This window comes from Corapipo altera, unplaced genomic scaffold (assembly GCF_003945725.1).
Source record: "Corapipo altera isolate COAL_440 unplaced genomic scaffold, ASM394572v1 70, whole genome shotgun sequence".
Classification (NCBI taxonomy): Eukaryota; Metazoa; Chordata; class Aves; order Passeriformes; family Pipridae; genus Corapipo; species Corapipo altera.
Genome location: NW_020884911.1, coordinates 3,233,235 through 3,254,306, shown reverse-complemented (window position 1 = coordinate 3,254,306; position 21,072 = coordinate 3,233,235). Strand labels below are relative to the sequence as shown.

The window sequence follows — 21,072 nt, the reverse complement described above, 5'->3', positions numbered from 1 at the left end:
GGTGGGTGGGTGGAGGCAGAAGGCATCAACCCACCCGGGTGCTCCTGTGGTAGAGGAAGGTGCCTGTTTTCCCACAGGAGCGAGTTCCTGCTCCGACAGAGGTTCCCCCCCTCTTCGATTCCCTCCAGCCCAGGGTGGGAATTGATTCCCTTTCAGCCCCTCGGGCTGCTCCCCACGACCACGGCTTTTCACTTACTGGAATAATGCACAGGACCACACTCTTTGTAAGAAGTGTGATGAGGTAATCACAAAAATACAGCCAGGAGTTTTTGCTGGTGTTTTTAGGTTGAACAGCTTATGTCACTTAAGCATTACATAAAGGCAGTGTTAATAGGGCCCCTCCCTCACGAAGTTAAGGTTACATAATTTCAAGATACCTTTTTTCCCCCCCTTTGCTTTTTCCTCATTAAGGCAAAAAGTAAGTATTCTATTACTTTTTCTCTTAGTTTTACAGGAGAATCAATTGCTACAGCCAAACCAGGTGACTTCACGTGAACTGCTTCTCTGCTTGTACCTAACAAGTAAAAAGCACAGATGTGAATTCTTGCAAGGGAATTTCTTGCTCAGAGTTACAATTTCAATATAGAAGTGCTCCTCTTTAAAGAGGTTGAGCATTCACCCCTCATCTCAAGTCACACATACATCAACCAGCTAAGAAAGACAGAAAAGAGCAACATTTGCAGGAAGTCTGATATCAAAGACTCACTGAGTCTTTATGCAGGATTAACTTCCCTTTCAGTCACTTTAACAGAGGACTTGCTCCATAAACAAAGGAGAACGTTGAAGGTTAATAAATTTGAACTTTATTTACAAATTACAGCTGAATTCTAATCTGCAGAGTCCTGGGGCAGTATCAAACTTCTGCAACATCCAGGGAAACTCCAAAACACTGACGTCACTTAACATCACACTTGACATCTTATATGTCAAGACACATTAAGATAAGACATGTAATTCACCAATGGATCAAGTCTGAGAAACTAGTAACCTAAATTCTTCCTGAATGTTCTTCTTAAAACCCTAAGAGGGAGGGGGTGGGGGAGAAATTAAAAAGAAAAAAAAAGATCAATTAGAAGATAACAACAAAGCAAGAGTAAAATATAAAGATTTGTGTAAAGGTATATATTTTGATATCCATTAGTTAGGTTAGTTTAGTTTGAGAGTAGCTGCATAAGTGCATGTGTTTATGGGGAAAAAAAAATCAGCCCTTAAACAACCTTGGAATACTCAAGTGGAAGAATTTAAAAGCACGGGAATATTACAGGATCATAGACTACTACAAAACACTTCCCCATATTTGTTTTGCTGTTTATCTTATCACCTACTTCAGCTTTAATTCCTTCAAATCCACCACGGGTTTGTGTTTACACAGGTGCTGAAGTTGTAAACCTACTGTAGCTACTACAGACCTGGCAATATTTGAATACCACTGCTTTAGAACACATCACAAAACTGAGGCGACCATTTCACAAACCCAAGGTGCAGTTCTGCTAAAAGCTACTGAAGTAATATGGGTTCTGTTTCTTAATTTTAACCTGTGACTAAATCTAAGTCTTGTAGTCTAAGTTTTGGAGAGGAGAGGAAAGAACAAGACCTCTCAAACCCACTAAGGCCAGTTTCTAAGAGATAAGTTGCACTTGGACCAAGATGGAAATCAGAGATAATAAAGAAAAAACCAAGCAGATTGTGATAAATAGTCATGCTTTTTCCACAAGTTTGGAATACTTGCAGCAGGAGGAATGCTAAACAATGAAGACAAAATACCACCTTATTTCTTTATAGTCCTTCAGTCTTGTCACTAAGGTGTTAGGTGGGTACTTAAGATGTTTACAGCTCTTTAAGCCAAGCAAGTAATTTTAAAAGAGTTCTGAGCTATCTGTTGTCAACGTGGCTAACTGGGACTTCAGCTGTCAACGGTTTGCAAACTGCACAATTCCAAGGGCATTAAATCCAAACATGGATATCCCAGATGCAGGAAAGCACTGTGTTCCTGTTCTCCTCAGATTTCCCCCAGCATGACAGTTCAGTGCTGGACTCAGCAGTGTTAGGTTTAGGTTGGAAAAGACCTTTAGGATCAAATCCAACCATAAACAATTCTATGCCATTATCATTTTGTAGGACATTTTTTTTCTGGCACTGCCTTCCCCCTGTCCCTTAAGAGTTGGTTTAGTTGTTTAGACTTTTTAAGCAGATCACATGCACTTAAAAAGAAAAACAAACAAAAAGAGACTGAAGATTTTAAATTTTGCTTTCAAGACAGTATTTTACAGGACATACAAAAATACTCTGGAAAAACAACTTACAGGGTCATTTACAAAAACACCACATTAGAAAGACATTACAAGAGACGAGGAGCATAATATTTGTTCCATAGGATCAGAGTTTCTCCCCACCCCTCAAACCTCACAAACCCCAATGCACTTAACTGGGTAAGCAGTGTTATCAGCTTACAGAACAAGACTTAAGGCTACTAGAGGTTTTCATGTAAGCATTTAGACCAGCTTCCAGGGTTTATCTGAAACCACTTTCTGCATTGCCACTGGCTTTCCACCCTGCAGGTGGGCACGAGTGTCACAACAGCCTCAGCTGTTGCAATGTCTCAGTGCATCTTCAGCTCCGTGTTCAGGGTTTGCCTTTACTACCCAGTGACAAGAAAAAGCCTCTCAAGTCTCATCTTGGAGCAGAGTCTTAAGATAAAAAAAAAATTACTCAGATAAACACAGCACAAGACACGCCTATCATCTCCACACCTTGGTCAGAATCCTCTGCTGCATTTCCTTCCACACTTAAATTATCTGTGGGCCTCCATGGGAGGCAATAGCTGTGCAGGGCATGGCTGTGCTAGGCAGAGGAAGGCTGAGAGCCCAGGAAGCTTGAGCACCATCGTGGCAGAGGCACAGGAGCGCAGGTGCCAAAGGGGAAAATAATTTAAGGTAAGAACAATACACGCACACGAATTAGGAAAGCACAGGGGAACACAGGCACCTTCAAACACACTTGAAAACACAACGTGGTTGCAGCAACCAGTTGACCCTGCTGACATTCTGAATCCAAGTCACTGGACAGGTTGGGTTTTTGTGGCTGTTTCAAAAGCTGGTGGCAGTTAAGACTTTTTAAAAGCTAATAAAGGCAACTGTTACAAGCATATGCAAAGAGCACTTCAAAAGGCAACAAGCATCTAACACCAGTATAAAACCACGACTTGAACTGGTTACAGTAACTTTTCACACTTTGTTAGTAACTGCAGCACACATTCAGAACATGGACCATCAAGAAGGAATTATTCCTCTTCACCTGGAGATACACCAGTTACCCATTAAGGGTAAGTTTGATGGATCTTTTAACAATACGAATGCTATTTGTTGGAACAGGAGATGAAGAATCTGGTAGTTCTTTACTGGGGAGCCTCTATAAACACACAAAAATATGCCACAGGAAAAGAAAAAAAAAAAAGGAGGGAATTTTAAATTAATCAATGAATTTTAAATTCATTAATTCAGAAGTAGCAGCAGATAAACCCTTTCCTAGCTGAATATAACATTATTTATGTACCAAAATAATATGGCCCAAACCCATTTTTCAGAGATCTTTTTTTTCCCACCACACCACTTGTTTAATTAGTATCAGATACAGAAGAAGAGCCTTTTCCCCCCTGCACAGTTCTTTCCTTGTATCAACAGACAACTCCTGATGGGAACTGAAATTAGTTGCAAGTTGCTCAACAGCTTCATAGAGGAAGCTGCCACTTTTCTCAAATCCATGGATCAGGGAAACTGTCTCCACTGTCCAGATTACTTTCAGTCTTACAACCCTCAAATTCACAACATTTTACATGACACAGAACAGTTAAAGTCACCTATAGACTTCAAAGCTTCCAGGTCTCATCACAGAAATACAAGTACTGATAACAGTACAAAAAACCCACCTCAAATCAGGACACAAATTGTCAGTGTTTGAGGACATAGAAACATGCTTTTTCAAGTTCAACAACTTGGAAGCTTTGGCTTCACTTCTGTGAGTAAACCTGGAAGGTCACTGTTCAGATATTTAATTTGTTGGAAGCATGACCTTACCAACCACTTCAAACCCCCAAGTTTACAGGGATTAACGTTCTATAAATCTTTGTATGTAAAATGGAAATGCTAGTTCTGCTTTACCTAGGAATACAAAAGCACAATAAATACCTGTGATCTTGATGTGATCACTGGAATCTGCATGGATTTTCCATCAAGGACACCCTAAAAAAAAAAAAAAAGCCAGAAGGGATTTGTGAGGCAGTGTTGCCAACTTCATGATGGAAAGGCAGCAAGTTCTGGCAGCTGGGACACTTTAAATCATTCCTGCATTGACAACCTCCACCTCCTGGGGTGGGTTTAGGCATTGTGAGGCCCTAAAAGCACACAAACAGTGCTTCAGGTATTTCAATCTCTACCAAGAAGATCTCATCTTGATTTGAGGGTGTGCCCTCAAGAGTTTATGCTTCAGCAGCAAGCTAGATAAATAGCAAAGCTCTTTATCTTCCCTTGGAGAGCCCAAATGCTTTAGTCTTTATAGCAGTTTTGCATCAGGGAATCAAGTGGTTTTAAAAAGAAAATAAAAAGATACTACTAGACACTACCACATCATCTAGCAGGAACCTTTAAAAGACAGGGCAGCCAGGTGCAATATTTGGGAAATGAAGACTGAAATAAGCTAAACCAAAAAGCCTATTTTTGTTTCCATCAGTAGATGTGCAAAACATTTATGTGAGGTACTCTAGGCACTAGACTACTCAGCTTTTCAGTTAGTCCACTAGAGTGAAATCACTTTAAACTTACATTTTTTGCAGCTCTCCTCCTCCCATCTTGAGGATATCCGCTTTCTGTGGAATCTGAATCCCAGACGTTCAGCTGGAAGAACAAAATACACAGACTCAAAATAATTGCTGTGCCAAAATTACCTTCATGTCTGAGTACTGCCTCTACTCAGCACATTAAATGTCACAGCAGCCATTCTTAAAAAGAACATTTATACAAGTCCACCATTACCCCTCTCTGGAATCTCAAGCCTCTCAAAAAGTGTTAACTACCCAAACCTTGAAATCTGTACTTGCCATATTTAATACCAGATAACAGTTCTGCAAGTTGATGCTTTACAAGTGTCAAAATGGAGGTTGGTTTTTTTTTTTCCTACTTATTCTTTGCCTGTGCCTCAAATCAGAGGTCAAGAACAGCTATTCAAGGAGATTTACATGCAGCAATAAACCAAATCAAGCATTAATCTAAAGGTTCCACAAGACCAAGATTTAACAAGCAACTCCACACTCATTTCAGCAGTAGAATGACCTGCTGAGTTGGCTGCTGATTTCTAAAGCAGCAAAACTATCAATAGGCATTCAGAAAGCATCTGCCAGAATCGGATTAGCTCATACTTTTACAGTTATAAGATTCATAACTCTGGAAATCAATTTTTTCTGTACTAAGAACTGCTTCCAGATGAGACAGTTCATTCAGCAATTGGTCACTGCAGTGATATATAAGTACAGCAGTATTTAGAGACCTTGGCACCAGATGAGAAACACTCATTAAGTGCCAGATCCTGAAAAAATAGCTGTATGTTTAATAGCTGTATGTTAAATTCAAGACAATTTCTCACATGTACATCCTGGTAAAAGTGATAATTATGCTTAAATTTCGATTCCCAAACCCACTGGGGATGTACAAACGCATTTCTTTTCAGTTAATTTATTCTACATCAGTAATTAATGCTACTTCAAACCCTTGGCCTAGCCCCCCCTTCCTTGCCTTTTCTCCATCTATGGCTTTTTGGGGGCATTCTCCCGGTGTAGGTAGACGAGATACTTTAGAGGTTGGTGAATAATGCTGTTTGGGTGAAGCACTCTTAGGATCCGTGATTAGAGTCCCACTTAATTTATGGTGTCCTTGGACAAAACACGTTCTGAGCTGAGAAACTGTGTTATATCCTGGAAAGGTGCAACCCACTGGAGGTCCCGATGTTCTTAGTGCAACTGAAGCCTCCATTTCTGCAGGAGACACCTGGCTTTTAGAGTCTGGCCACAGAATTAAAGACTGCATTCCACATACCCCTTCAAATACATACTTGGGTCAGGCACGGGAATGCAGAGTCCCTTAGACGTTGATGGCTCAGCTACACTGTTGGCACCACTACAACTCTGACATGCAACATTTCTATAAAAGTCAAACACTAGAGTTACAAAATGCCGGTTTGTGAAATGCTACATTATCTCATTTCCAGAACGTTCATGCTTGCACAGACCTTCTTAGCTTGCTATCACAGCTCTATTAAAAAACACAAACTCCTAGGCCGTGGAGGTAGGACAAGATCATCGTTCTGCTGAACTTCAGACCACAGATTTAAACTGTAGCATTTTCTCCAGTGTTTTCTCAGGTTAGTCTATCCAGCACAACTGTGCTGCTTCTAACTAAGCATTGTGTCTGCTCTACCCAGATGTGCAACACAAGTTATTGCTTATTTTTCTTTTTTTTCGTGTGACTCCTACAGAACCAAACTGTCTGAACGCAGCAGGCATCACACATTCGGTAGGACTGGGCAATTACTCCCAGGATTACACTTTCCTCCTGTGCTGAAATAGTTTATGGATAAACAGACTTCCCAGGAATTCTCCCCAGACACTTTTACTGCCCCAGTTCTCATATCACTCCACTAAGTCAGAAGCAGCTCTAGTGTTTCTGTGACCAAGATCAGTGCTTTCTTAATCCACTTGGCACTAACTGTACTTTTTGGTAGAAAGAACAAGTACTTCCACATAAAATACTCCAGCTTCAAGTTACACACTAACCAATGAAGATTTTTATTCAAGACTAAATTTCCCTGGTGTCAAGTTCTTCGTTCCTACGTGTTCATGTACATTAAAATCATTTTTTTCCAGGATTTCTTCAACCTGTCTCCAACCACGTGCCCAAAGGAGATTCCAGCTTTGTTCCTCAGAGCCCTCCACATATTTACAATCCACAAACAAGAAACCCTAGGCTTCATTTACACTGTGACTCAGTTAAAAGCAGTTTCTCCACAGTTCTCAGGTGATGGCACTAACCTTTCTGTCTCTGCTGTAGAGGTGTCCAGTTTGGATATCTTATTTAACAAAGAGGAATTAGATGGTGCTCTGGAGTCTCTGTCTTTGGAACTGTCCGAACAGCTCTCCCCTAAAGAAGACCTTTTGCACTGAAGTCCACTATTGCCTTGACTAATACCTGACACTCTTTGCTGAAATGACAGGTAAAAAATAAATCAAGCCTTCAAGTATTTATTAAAGCAAAAAAAAATTAATTACCAAAAGAGCCAAATTTTTATTATACCTTCTTTCTTTTCTGTAAGGTTTCTGCTGGCAAAAAATAATGCAGTTGCTTTCTCTTCACATAAGTTGCCTCAATCTTCATGCCTTCCTTTAGGATGTTGAGGGCACTGGCCTGCCTGTAGACTGACATCAAACACAGAATTTTAGCTTGCTGGGGATGTTGGAATTAGGTACTTGTCAAAGTTACACACGGTTTCCTTAGGAACATGTCTGTCCTTAATAGATTTCTGATTGAGAATAGACCCAGAGGACTTTCTGAATCACCCCATTTGTGCACAGCTGAGGAGAGACCAGGCACTTACTCAACATTCAGAATAATTTTGGATTTGGCATTTACAGTGGTGACTGTGGGGTTTTTTTCCATAACATTTCTGTAGCATCATGCAACTTCTCAGCAGTTCAGATGTCAAAATTCTGTCCAAGTAAGCAAGACTGGATTTTAGGGACATCTGATTTAGCAGACTCACTACAATTTAAACAGGTTTTTCTGAGCAGCCTTTTATGAACTGGAAAATGCTGTAATGGCACAACAGTTATTACAGAATTAAGTCACATTTAGATAAGCTTATCTAACTGGACTATCATGAGTGTAACTGGAAAGTCAGCTTACTAACAAAGAGTGGGAATCAAAGTCAGGACATGCAAGGTTTAGAAGTCTTTCTACAGGAGATCTAAAAATAAAACAAAAGCACAAACATGGACTTACACACCAACATGGATAGTTCCTTCAAAATAAATTCAAAATTTTTTGATGTAAAAGGGAAATAAAGGTCTCTTGAGCAAAAGCACTCCAGTGAGCCTTACATCCTTGAGCTCATCAATTTGAAATTAATCTTTGCCCTCTAAAAATATTCTCTCAGAGTCAAGGCACATGGTAACAGCTTTCTAGCACATAACTACTGGTCGTGCCCACATTTACCAAAGGATTTCATGCTTCTCAAGAAATGCCTTTTCTGTTCAGTTCTTTCTGGATTTTGGTGCTATGGATGAACTTCAACAAACATTTAAAGGATTTCAGTGTTTGGAACTTTGTCCAAACACATTTGTAACTTCAGAAGAATAGCCCAATTCTCTTATTCTTAGGCCTGAGCCTAAGCAACATGCACTTCTGAAAGGTACAAGAGCAGCCAGCTCAGGAAAAATTAAACAGGTTGTGGGAAAGACCTATACTTTCAACTTCTCACCCTAGACTCCTTTATTTTAGCATTACCTTACAGCACTTGTAGTAATTTATTTTTGTATCTATCAAAAGTAGTGAAGAGAATACGAACATGAAAATTTACATGCAAGACAGGAGGTAATTACAACTGAGTGACTTTCACACTTCTGGGATCATGTCATCCACAAACTGTTGTCTTGGAAAAATACCATCAACAAGCATTAACAACTCATCTTAGAGCTTGAAACAGTGAATTTACACTTTCAAAGTTCAGCAGCTGACTCCTGGTTTTCAACATGTGTAGCTACCCCTAGAAAATGGACATCTCCTGGCTTCACATCTGACTGTTCCCTTCAGGAAAAGCAGTTCCTTTGGGAGTGTTTACACCATGATCTACAGAACTGTTATTTCACATGTGGTATGTGGTGTGTGACTAACACAAACTTCTGTTTCAAGATGGACTTTGAAAAAGTGTCAACACATTATGTTTTTAAAGCCAATCTATATGTTGCTCTCTATAGGAATATTTAGTGTCATGAGGAAGCACAGTTCACTTTGTGAAGGAATTTCCACCAGAACACAAAGAATTAAACCCATGCCTGGAGCAAAACAGAGGCTTACCTGTGTCTGTGAACGACTGTATCCCATGGGTTAAATCAACATTAGTCTTCTCTGCACTTTCCACTTTCTTAAACACAAGTCCAAGAAACCACATTGACACATACCCATTCCTAAAAAGACAGATTCACAAACCTGATGTGGGCACAGGTGCCAGTTATTTGGATTCTAGTACACTCTAGCTGTATGCAGCAGTTAAAGATTAGAGCCAGACCACACTGAAGTTCTCAGAGTTCGTTCTCCCTTCTTTAAAAAGATCTTATGTGCTCAGGGCTCTGTTAGTGAACAAACCTCCAGAACACACCCAACATCTCTCACCCGTGAGCTGAGGTGAATGAATGTAAATATATAAGTTACAATAAACTGGTAAAGTAACAAAACTCACTGTTTATAGAGATTTTCATTGCCAGGGAAAGACTGTGGTTGTACGTGTGCAATAGTTATAAATTCATTCCTTTCCAAGTTTCCGACCAGCACACGAATTTTAGACTCAACAAGGCCAATCCTGATAAGAACAAGAGATATTTATTCATTTTTAACTGTGTCCAGCACATCACTTAGATGCCTTTTTGCACTACAATGTTGACCTATCAATAAGCTGAGCAGATAACTAGACCTGTATATCTTTATATGAGATGTTTCCAGTGACATTCAAGCTTTTGTTTCTAAAGACAAAGATAAGTTTAAGATGTACTCTTAACAGTTCAGATACAACACTTCCACCCATAATCTATGATGAAAATAACAAGGAGCAGATCCCAGCACTTCTGGCTGCATTTTCAAGTGCAGCAAAACCCCTTTTTACCCCAAGGATCAAGGAGAAGAGTGGTTTAGAAAAGGCTCAAGCACAACTGTGCAATTACACCCAAGTAAACATGCAACTCTTCCTGCAGATTGATCAGTGAAAATGGAAAAACAGAATTATTTTAATAAACAAATGATCTAGTCAACAGTCTCATCAGAATCTTCCCCAAGAAATCAACTATGGCCATGAAGGTTTTAATTCCAATAAAGTACTGGTATTTTATCCTTTTACCTAAAACTCTTAACTTTGAAAGCAGTCAGAAATCTGCCTGTTATTCAAAAGCATCTTATGCTGTTGAATAAGAGAGATGTGCTATCCCCAAATCCATACAAGAGCTGGTGAACTAAACTTGTTCTTACAGCAAACTGGAGCAAGTTTATCTTCTGATTTTTAGTTTTCCCAGGTGCGAAACTGAAAAATTTGCCTCCATTTTTGTCACTGCAAAACCATCAGCTCTTATCAGAGACAGAACTTCCCTTGTCTCTACTGAAACAATAAGCTTTGTTCACCTGAGAACATCTCACATTAAGAATTATTTGGCCCTCTGCCCACACACCTTGCTGTACATTGCTGTGACTGACACCAAGCTGTAGCTGACAGGATTTTTTAAGTAAATGTATCAGAAAGCTCAGATAAAAGGTGTTACTTATTACAGCTATTTTTAAACATTAAGCCATCTTTATAGATGGCACAAGAATCATTTGATTTAAAGCACAAGCCAAGCTTTTAAGTAAAACTAAGGTGCCCTCAGAACAGGGGTCTGGTACAGAGAGGTGTTTTGCAAGCGAGCAAAATACTAATTTTTTGACAAAGAACCCCCTTGAAAAGTTAATAACACACATTACAGTGCCTTAATTCCTCACATTTCCCCTTTTTTCAAGATTCACAGTTAGTCAGCACATTCACAGAAGTTATTGTTGGCATATCTCCCTTCACTGAAGAAAAGTAGGTCTGGAATAGGCTGACCACACACCAGTGGAATCTAGTCCTTAACTAAACACTACATTAAGTAGAACTATTTATGCAACCAAGTCTAAGACTCTAGAACAGTGGTCTTCAAAGTGGGGGGTGGAAGTGTATTCCATGCCTAGTTGCATAATTAAATACTTCATTTGTTAATATAATTAACAAAACTAAAGTGCAACATCAAATTGAGTTTCACCTATGAATTGGACCCACACCCAAAGCCAGACCTACCAGTTTAAGTGATGCTCCTCTGTAAAGGCACTAGCAGTGAGCACAATATAATGCCTAGAAGAAAGGGAAAATAAACACACTAGCTCAGGGTTTTATTCTACATTCTAAATATTAGGTGGGTTTTTTTGTAGTAAAAACAGTGTCAGTGGCATAAGACAGTCTTTCCCATCTTTCCTATGCTTATCCTTACCAAAATTTGTATGACTACCTCCAGTTTCTTTAAAAGAAAAAAAAAACCAAACCAACCAAACAAAAAACCAAACTCCAAACTGAAACACATCAATACAATCTTCTATTTAGACCCCAAATTAAAACCCATTATGCTAACCAGTGAGTTACTTCAGGTTCAGACAACAGATTTCATACATACTTGTACTTCTGAAAGAAGTTCAGTGGTTCAAAGAGCTTTGACCAGTCCGATTTTCCTTTGAGAATCTCATCTGTAACTTCAAGACCTACAATTAAGGTTGAAAGCCTTATTACTACTTTGTTTTTAAGACTATAAACTTTACAAGATTGACAGTAACTGACAGATCAAAAAGCAGGAATTCCCTCGACACATTGCAGATCTACTACAACAGCTCATCATCAAACTGGTCTCGTTGCCTGCAACAGGTGGACTTCCCAGAGACCTTATCCTAACTAAAACACCTCACAGAGCAAAACTAGTTCAGGTAATGTGGTTTGAAATAGCAGGAATTACACTGCTTAGCCAGATAACAAGCATGGAAAGCACTTTACCACGTTGGAACTCCTCTACCATCACTGCTCGTGTTGATGCAGACACATTGTACGTAGAGTTCTGCTGTGGATAGGCTGGTGTGATGATGGGCATCACATGGTACCGGTCTGATGGGTTCACCTGTGATGTTACAGCTTTGCTTAGCATCAGTTCAGGTCAGGAGAAAGTTTAAAGGCTTCTGAATTCAGTGTTCACATACCCTAGGGTCCCATACTGGTAAATTAAGAAAGCTCTCTTCAAGTCGTTTCAGCAATACCGGCTTTGGCCAGTCCCTGTGTAAGAAAAGCCAGCGTTTAACTGCCCATTTCAAACTCTTCCACTGGATGTCATCAGTGGAAATCCTTAAACAGAACTACATCTAGATAAGTTACTTCTTTATGCAAAGTAAAATAAACAACAGCTCTTACCACTTTGAAAAAATCAAGAAGAACTTGTTGACGAGAGTAGAGGCCAAAGCGTTGGGGTAGAGCTGACATATCCTCGCTACCAGCATCGCCCAGGAAACTCCACCAAGAAACCCCATCATGTTGGAGTAAACACCACGTCCTAGAAGGGATACCATAGTTAGGCTGTAGTCTTACAGCACCAGCTTCACAACCCTAGCATACTTCAGCCCCAAAGTCATTTATTTTTGCAGTGCAGTGAGGCCAAAACTGCTGTTTATTACCACACTGCTTCTCAAAATACTGCTACTCTAAAATTTGCTTATGCTGCCACAGCTGCTGCTTCACTCCAACCTCCCTTTAAGAAAAAAAGTTCTGCTGTTCTTCTGGTACTTGCTCCAGCCACATGCAAAAAAATGGTATTTTCTTAATCTTTTTGTACTTAATTCAGGATTTTTACCATTTGTAATCAGGTTGTCTTGCAAGCATTAAAAACCACAAGGAATCTACCACACAGACAGACCCTGAATCTAAAGGAGGTTTCAACTTAACAATTGTCATTTAAACAGCAACCCAAAGCTGAGGTACATCCAATAGTAAGCATGAGATGCCTCTGAAAGGTTTAAAGACCAGAAACAATCCCATTACTCACGTTTTGCCCACAGTTTAATTGCCCGGAGTGTGAGGCGGAAGTTCTCTAGATTTGGCACCAAACGTAGTATTTCATCAGTAACCCTGCTGCCTGCAAGACAAAAGTTGAAGTGCAGAAGTTCCTGGCAACAGGCACAAGTCGGTTTTAATGCTGATCAATAGTTTGTTCAAGTCTATGAACACAAGTTTGGATTAATTCTTTTGTATTTCCTTAAAAAATTACAGATCACACACAACATTCGGTACCACTTCAGGTAACCGGTGCCCTCAACAGCTTTTTCATAGTTTAAACACCAAATGACAATTTTTAATAAGGCCTTTGTACAGGATGTTTTGGCCATAAACTAAAAGACAAGAAGTTCCACCTCATGCTTTTCCATGGAGGGTGGCAGAGCACTGGAACAGCTGCCCAGGGTGGTCATGGAGTCTCCCTCTCTGGAGACATTCCAAACCCACCTGGACACGTTCCTGTGTCACCTGCTCCTGTCACCTTGGCAGGGGGGTTGGACAAGATGATCCCAGAGGTCCCTTCCAACCATAACTACTCTGTGATTCTTTAATTCCAAAAAGCCAGGTTTCTTTTGAACCATTAAACCAAATGGTGTTAAGGAGTGAGCAAGTCAGACTTCAGGTATCTTAATTATTTTATTTTTTTTTAATGAACTACCTACCACACATTCTTTATCAAGTGCCCTACCCAGTCATGTGAGTTGCTGTGGAAAATGGAACACTGCACACAAACCAATCTAAAATACAAGTCTATCTGAATACACAACTCCTTGAAAAATCTAAATTGAAGCCCACTCATCGCCACCTCAGAACTCAAGTACACAGGACATCAGTTCTACAACCTGTACAGAAATGTGGGTTGTGCAACGTGCATTCTGTGCCAATTCTAGGCCAATTCCAGTAGCACTTTCTTTTTAAAGGTGTGTAAAACACACTTACCATTTAAGCTCCTTATGCATCTTATATCCAGGCTCCTCAGGCACGAGTCGTCTCTGAGATCGAGATCATCAGACACAGTTGGCATGGACAGTTTTGCAAACACAAGATCAATCTTAAAGGGAAAAAGGTTCCAACCATGAGTTTACAATGCAGCACTGTTTGCAAACAGCACACTAGTGAGGGACACTTTTGACTCTCAGTCAACTCTAAAAAGAGTGGTTAACGTTTGTATTTAGAATTATGTGACCACAGATAAATCTGCCAAAAGATTTGTTTGCCAGAAAACAACAAAGTTGCACTAAGTCCCATATTTATTTACAAAACCACCTCTTTTTTTTTTCCCCCCCAAAGTTGGAAAGATTACTCTAAACTTAGAATTCCTGTTAAGAGGAAATTCAAAATTAACCACAGAACTAAGATCTAAGTTCAAACCACCCTAACTATACTTCAGCAAATGAGAGAGCATTTTCTTTATGCTGTAAGCCCTTAAGTATCTGGTTTTTTATAGAGTCTGAGGCAAGAGAATTTTTCTGGGAATGTCTGTACCAGATAAAGGCCACAAAAGGGTCATTGAATAAGTGTCTTCATGATGGCTTCCTAGGGACTTATTTTCCTGTAGGATCCCATTTTACTCAGGGTCTTCTCCTGGGATAGGCTGTGGTCAGGCTGTTTAACTACAGTTTCCTAAATACACTGTAAGGTACCAATAGCCTTGTAAAACAGCACCACCACAGGTCCCTGGAAAAGTTATCCTACTCCAAACCAAGAAAAAAAAAAAAAAACCCAAACCTAAAAGTTAAAATTCTTACCTCAATGCCATCAAAGTCAAATTTGATAACTGGCACATAGGCATCCTCAATGGCCTGTGAAGGAGAACATGTGTGTCATGAAACATTGTTTTGCTGCTTTAATGTTTTTTCTATAGTATAATAAAGTATAGAAGTTAAATTGCTCAGCTCCTCAGTACAGAGTTGCTTCCAAACACAAAGAAAATTGCTAATAACCCTCCAGCAGTGTAGCACTACTATGGTACTAATACTAGATTTATTAAAAAGTTACTTAGGCAAGAGATTCAGGGGCTGATCATGTGTTGTAGCAAACTGTCAGTGCACAACAAACCATCAGGATCAGTGGTTGTAAACCCCTTCCTACATCTAAGATGAAAGCCTATCTTCCAGGTATAACCTTGCTTTTTGATACAACTCATTCCCAATATAGGGAGAGGAGAAGAAACTACAATAACTCCTATGTGATGTACAGTCCTTGGAGGAAGAACCCAAAAGCTGGACATAAACATTTTCATGCTGCATAAACCAGTATTTTAAAAGGTGCTCAGAAACAATTTCTATTTTAACTCGGGCTTGTAAGACATTCACTACTAATACAAGTCTAACATGAATATTCTCATAGTAAAAGCTGCACACTCTACCAGGCAGGGTTTACTCACTCTTAGGTTTTTTACTTCCTCTCGATTTTTCAGTTTCTCAAAGAATGACTGAAAAAAATCCGATCTTTCCACGTGGCTGGGAGCAACACAAAGGGCATCTATGTCAGAACCTGCCAAGAGATTCCATTTGTTCTCTTATTTGCTGGAAGCCACTTTCCAACATCAGAACTACGACCAGACACCGACAGTACTACCTTTGGTGTGCACTCCAAGCCTGTAGGAACCAAATGTAAATATCTTGCCACCAAGATGTTCTATTATTGAAGGGGGAAGATTCTGTGGGTAGAAAAAGAGAGAGTTTAAGATGCACATTGTCCTACGTGCAGGTTTAACTAGTTATTTAGGAAGAGTATAACAGACTCCACAAACACATCTTTTCACTCCCAGACTGGGTTTTTAGTTTAATAGACTGGTTTTCTGAAGCGAGTCGAACTTCCAACTAATAATAAAAAAAAAAAAGAAGATTGAGTAATGTAGCAGTACTCTTATTAATTTATACAAATTAAGACCTATTATTAGCCTTCCCTGCAGCAGAGGCACATAAATTAACACAATCTAAGAGCCATTCAAAAGACATGTCTAGGGTAATAATTTCAAACTAGATTTGAGTGCTGTAGGCTGTTTGGGGCAAAATTAGTGCCAATTTACCACCTTCCTCATCCACAAGGTGTTGTTTCAGCCAATTCACAAAATTTATTCAGTGCCCCAACAACTTTCAAATCTTGATCTTGCAGAACCTCTTATACCTTATTTCTACAGCAGCTACTACAGCTCTACTTGATACTTTAAAGTTAAAAGTTGAACTTTGGCATAAATCCTAGAAGTATGGCCTTTAAAAGAGATCAAAAGGCTTCAGCTGTTTTGATAAAAACACATAAAAAACTCCTTACCTTGCTCTCGGCGAGTTCTGAAATCCATTCTCTGACCAAGTTATTCAGTTTACCAAGGACAGTTGTCCTGTAAAAAAAAAAAACCCTCACACTAAGTTTGATTTAAATAAAAACAAAACAAAACAAAACCAACAACAACAAAAAAACAAAAACAAAAACAAAAAAAAAACCAAACAAAAAAAACCCAAACCAAACCAAAACAAAAAAAACCCAAAACCAAGAGGTTTAACAAATTTTAGTCTTGTTATACCTCTGGTACAGTTCTTCCTTATCTTCAAACACCCCAAATGGCTTCATGGCTTCAATCAGCTTCTGAGTGTGAGTGTGATCTATGTCACTAGGAGGAGCCAAGCTAATAGGAGAGGTAAGTCCATAGTGCCCTTGAGGCTGGTTCTGCTGCCTGGAAGTACTGTGAGAAAATAAAGGACTGAGTACATATCAAAAAGAAAAAAAAAGACAAACCTTATTGGAAAACACCCTTCAGCTTACAGGTTTCCATATCCCCCTTCTGCTCTTTTACCCAGCATTAACATAAATGAGGAAAAAGAAAAAAAACAAACCTCGTGATTTTTGGATAACTTGAGCTAACTTAGAAGACACAACTACTTTAAAGAAACCAAAATCAAACAAACATTTGTGGATGTAAGAAATTATCCAAGTATGACACCACACACAGGATAACTTTTAGGCACGTTTCAGTTTCGTGTCTGTTTTAAGGATATTCCCAACAGCTTCCTGCTAACATTAAACAAGACAATTTAACTTCTTTTCAGTGTATTTGTGGTGTTTTGACTGATTCTGGAAGGGCACTACAGCTGATTGTAGAGGCATATAATGAAGTGGTCTGTTAAACAGAGTTGGTGCAATAAATTCAGTGTGTTATTACATAGCTTTAGAAAGGGGGAAATAGAGGAAAAGCATCTTATTTTGCATTACTAGTTGAAACTGGGACAGAGAAAGGAATGGGACAGGAGATAAGAATGATGCTTAATGCATCAAAGGTCTCTACAGAAATGGTAGCAAAAGGGGGAAAACCACTAAAAGGTCTGCACAGCTCATCATACTTGCCAGAGTTCATACCCAGACCCTAAGGACAAAGAGATTAATGTGCCATTATTCAAACTGGGTAATTTCCACCTCCACATATGGACAACTTCAAAGAATTACTGGGTTGGTCAAGAGATACGTGTTACTATTTAAGATACCCAACCCATTTTGGTTGGAATAAGATTAGGAAGTGCAAAAAGGACAGCTTCCCCACTTGATTTTTAAAAAAAGACAGCTTATTACATAGTTCCTTCTTTCTAATTGGAGGGAAAATATTTCCCCTCTCTCAAAGTGACATTATCAAACTTCGCACATAGCTTTTAGTCACCTAGTGGGTTTTTTTTCCCCCCTTCCTCTCTACAAGCCCATTTTTCAAGCTTTGTTCTATGTGTTTTCCAAGAAGTTGGGGGCAAGTGTTAGGACTGTAGTCCTATCAACTAGTCTTCCAAGTCAGAAGCTTAGTTTACTTGTTTAGTTACAAGTGTAACCAGGGTTTGACCTAATCAAATAGACACAGACTTCCACTCCATAAACAAAAACATCCATAGTGCACATTTTCCTTCTTATGATATCATTTTCATAACAAATACAGGAGGAAATCCTGTGCTTAATTGCTGTGCATTACAACTGAATCAAAACACCTACAGCAGCAACTGCTTCCAAGTTTTATGCATTTCTTGCATTGTAAGACTCGTTCCTCACAAAGTTTGCACAGAACAAGAATGGGATTTAGACCACACCAGCATTTAAGATCTTTGCAGGGTACAGAAAGGCACCATCTACCCTTCATTGCCCCATTCTTCCTACATGTCACATAATTAGAGTGTGACAGAAAGGACAACATCAATTAGATAAATTTAGTATTATCAATATCAAATATATATAATTAGATAGTACTTATATCAAGTTCTTCTAGTCAACAGTAGATGTTTTTCAGTTGCTTGCACATGTTACTGAAAGCTCACAATTCAAAACCTGAGGAAAACAGCACTTGGAAATTTTTATTGAGTGGCTTCTGCCCAACAGAATTAGAATTAAAAATAAATAAAACCTTATTTTGCTTTCTCAAGCGTGCCACACCTCCGGGCATACATAATTAAGTGATCTTATGGATCTTAACACGCATGGTACACTACCCAATTACCCTCCTGTTTAAAGGAGAATCCTATTGCAATTTAACATCTTTCCCAACTCCTGCCACAAGTTTAGCGCCACAGCAAACACCCCCGACACGCGTCGGTTCTGACACATCCCCACTTTCACACAGAAATCCAACTTAAGCGGGTTTATTCCAGGTTTTGTCCCTTTTTCGCAGCTTCACGAGGCAGCAAGGCGTCTCTCCCACACACTCCCAGAGCCGGCGGGCAATTCACAACCAGGCGGGTGATGGTGTCGCCTCCAGCCACCATCGGTGCCGGGGAGCAGCGACTGGACACCGGCTCCCGAGCCACCAAAACAAGACAGCAGAAAACCGGGAAAACCGAGGAACGAGGAAAGACCCCCACCACCTAGGACTTTCGGCGAAGGGAGCCCAGCTACACCCTTCGCCGCTGCCGCACCAGCTCATGCTGCGCGGAGCCCGCAGGCAGCCGCCGGTGGGGTCAAACCTGCCAGCGCTCCCCGTGCCCGAGGCTGGGGCAGGGTCGCTCCTCCACAGGGCTCGGCGGGACGCGCGGCCCCACAGCGAGGCGCGGCCCCGTCACCGCCGTTCCTCGCCCGCCATTGCCGTTGCTCGGCGACGGCGCCGCCGCCGCCACCACCACCACCACATGCGGCGAGTGCCGGGCGAAGGCAGCCCCGCCACCCGCGCTCCACCATTTATATTTCAACCACAGTTCCTCCCTCGACGGGAAGGAGGTTTCGGCCCCCCCCGCAGAACCCGCCGGGGCCCCCCCCCTCACAGGGGGGGGGAGGGGGGCAGTCGGTCCGGCGGGACACCCTCCCGGCGCCGATCCCCTCAGGGCGGGGCGCGGCCGCCTCACCCGCGCGTCTCCTTCATGGCGCGCGCGCGCACAGCCCGCGCCGCCCGCGCTTCCCGCCTTTCTACTCCGCCGCCTTCCCGGCGGCCCCCGCGCGCCCGCCCGGCGCCCCCTGGCGGCTGCGGCGGCGAGTTGTCCCCCTCGCGTCTCCTCATGTCCCCTCCGGCGTTGCGTCACAGGGACACCGAGCACGTACCGCAGGGAATAGTCCTTCCCTGTGGTGGATATAGCCTTCCCCGGGGACCATATTCCTTCCCCTGTGGCACTGACACACCCCCCCGAGGCTGGGCGGGTCCCGCAGCGCCCCTGTGCCTCCCTCACGCAACAGAGGGATGTTCCCCCCTCCTGACACCCCCTTCCAGACAGAAGGGAGAGAAAAAACAAACAAACAAACAAACAAACCAAGAATCGCTGTTGTATTAGTTTGTTCTCATCCAGTACGTGGTGAAGAGCAAGCCCGGTGTCCCCTGACTTCAGCTGGTGCGGAGAGGATTTAACGCACATTGCTGATGACAGCAGTCGAGTACTCAGAATAATTTAACTGCCATATATAATTTTCACGGGGTTATGGAGTAGGAAGGGATCTTAAAGATCATCCAGTTACAACTCCCTGCCATGGGCAGGGACACCTTCCACTATCCCAGGTTGCTCCAAGCCCCATCCAACCTCTCCGTGGACACTTCCAGGGATGGGGCATCCACAGCTTCTCTGGGCAACCTGTGCCAGGGCATCGCCACCCTCACAGGGAAGAATTTCTTCCTAATATCCAATCTAAACCTACTCTCTTTCAATTTGAACCCATTCCCTGTTGTTCTGTCATTGCATGCTCTTATAAATAATTTTGCCCCATCTTTCCTGTAAGTTCCTTTCAGGTACTGGAATACTATAATATTTTTGGGGCCAACGTAGTCTGTTACAAGCTGAATATTAAACCAACTGAACTACCCTGTGAGACTGTGACACTTAGATGACAATTCCCCGCTTGCATTTGAACCTGCGAAAAAGTTAAAAATCAAAAGCCTGGTGCTTCTGCAAAATTGAATAAACCTTCGGGAAAAAAGTTTGTTTCCCCACTGCCCTGATGCCTTGCCATATCACAGCCTTTCTCTGAGATTATTACAGGATTTCTGTACTTTTCTGGGTTGTCTGTAGCACCTTTGCTGAGATAAAATACATATTATCTTGCAGGACACTTTGAAGAGACACAAGTTCAACTTTTGCCCTAAACTTTTAATAAATTACCAAAACTTGTACTTTTTGCAGGATAGCCTTACCTACCAGTCTCATATAACTTTGTGCTATGGAGAGCTAAAAATTACTTTTGCTATTGAATATTTGCACGGCAGTACTTGTAACATTTCAAAGTCTTTGATGTGATTGATGCTTCTGCAAGGGGTTGCATTGGTAAGGACAAAACAAAAAAAAAAATCGAGCAAACTTATTGACAGTTTTTGTTAAACCACTAGTCATGTCCTTTTTATTCCTAGAAGTTTATCAGGGTTTTCTTTAACACCTTGTTGTCCTCACGACACTACTGTCAGGAAAACTGTTGTATACTGCTTCCTCTCTTTTTCTCCCAGGTTCATCCCATCTATTTTGTGTAAGGAAAACAACTGCCTTTATTTTTCCCGAGTTTATGTGGCCAATTATCCACGTATATTTTTTTTTTAAATCTGTTTCACCTGCGTGCTTTACTACCCCAATGGGAAGCTGCATTTGCCCACAGGTGCGATGGGAGGTTTTTACCCGGGAGGTAATGCTTTTGTTTAAATCACCTGCAACATTTAGGAAAAAAAAAAAATTAACAGCTCGTCAAGCACAAAAGTTTTTCTTCAGGTGCAATTCTGATTTTAAATTGAAGTGAAGAGTA

At 41.0% G+C, this 21,072-nt stretch overlaps 1 protein-coding gene across 7 annotated transcripts; it reads right to left on the bottom strand.

The window, feature by feature from the left end:
- Nucleotides 1–783: 783 nt before the first annotated feature.
- Nucleotides 784–19,252, bottom strand: PAPOLG (poly(A) polymerase gamma). Of its 7 annotated transcripts, none has more exons than XM_027653960.1 (22): nucleotides 19,206–19,252; nucleotides 16,427–16,585; nucleotides 16,177–16,243; nucleotides 15,481–15,562; nucleotides 15,287–15,396; nucleotides 14,649–14,702; nucleotides 13,840–13,951; nucleotides 12,893–12,982; nucleotides 12,265–12,403; nucleotides 12,057–12,129; nucleotides 11,857–11,977; nucleotides 11,486–11,570; nucleotides 11,116–11,169; nucleotides 9,499–9,618; nucleotides 9,117–9,226; nucleotides 7,338–7,459; nucleotides 7,076–7,245; nucleotides 6,100–6,188; nucleotides 5,784–6,022; nucleotides 4,818–4,889; nucleotides 4,185–4,238; nucleotides 784–3,408 (listed from the first exon to the last, which is right to left on the bottom strand). In XM_027653960.1, exons 1-22 carry the CDS (start codon nucleotides 19,220–19,222, stop codon nucleotides 3,310–3,312), a joined length of 2,238 nt encoding a protein of 745 aa, XP_027509761.1. In that variant the 5' UTR covers nucleotides 19,223–19,252; the 3' UTR covers nucleotides 784–3,309. The 7 variants fall into 7 exon arrangements, with proteins under 7 accessions (XP_027509761.1, XP_027509760.1, XP_027509762.1 ...); XM_027653959.1 differs by lacking the exon at nucleotides 19,206–19,252 and adding an exon at nucleotides 18,732–19,006; XM_027653961.1 differs by lacking the exon at nucleotides 19,206–19,252 and adding an exon at nucleotides 18,732–19,006 and having other exon boundaries at nucleotides 784–1,020.
- Nucleotides 19,253–21,072: the final 1,820 nt, after the last annotated feature.

Bases quoted from the DNA above. Each gene is read 5' to 3' on its own strand.
- PAPOLG (XM_027653959.1), bottom strand. From the start codon at position 18,790: ATGAGCTGGTGCGGCAGCGGCGAAGGGTGTAGCTGGGCTCCCTTCGCC. The intron at 15,397-15,480 runs GTAGTACTGTCG...ATCTCTTGGCAG, and splicing joins GCTTGGAGTGCACACCAAAG to GTTCTGACATAGATGCCCTT. The intron at 7,246-7,337 runs GTATAATAAAAA...CTGTCATTTCAG, and splicing joins CCTTACAGAAAAGAAAGAAG to CAAAGAGTGTCAGGTATTAG.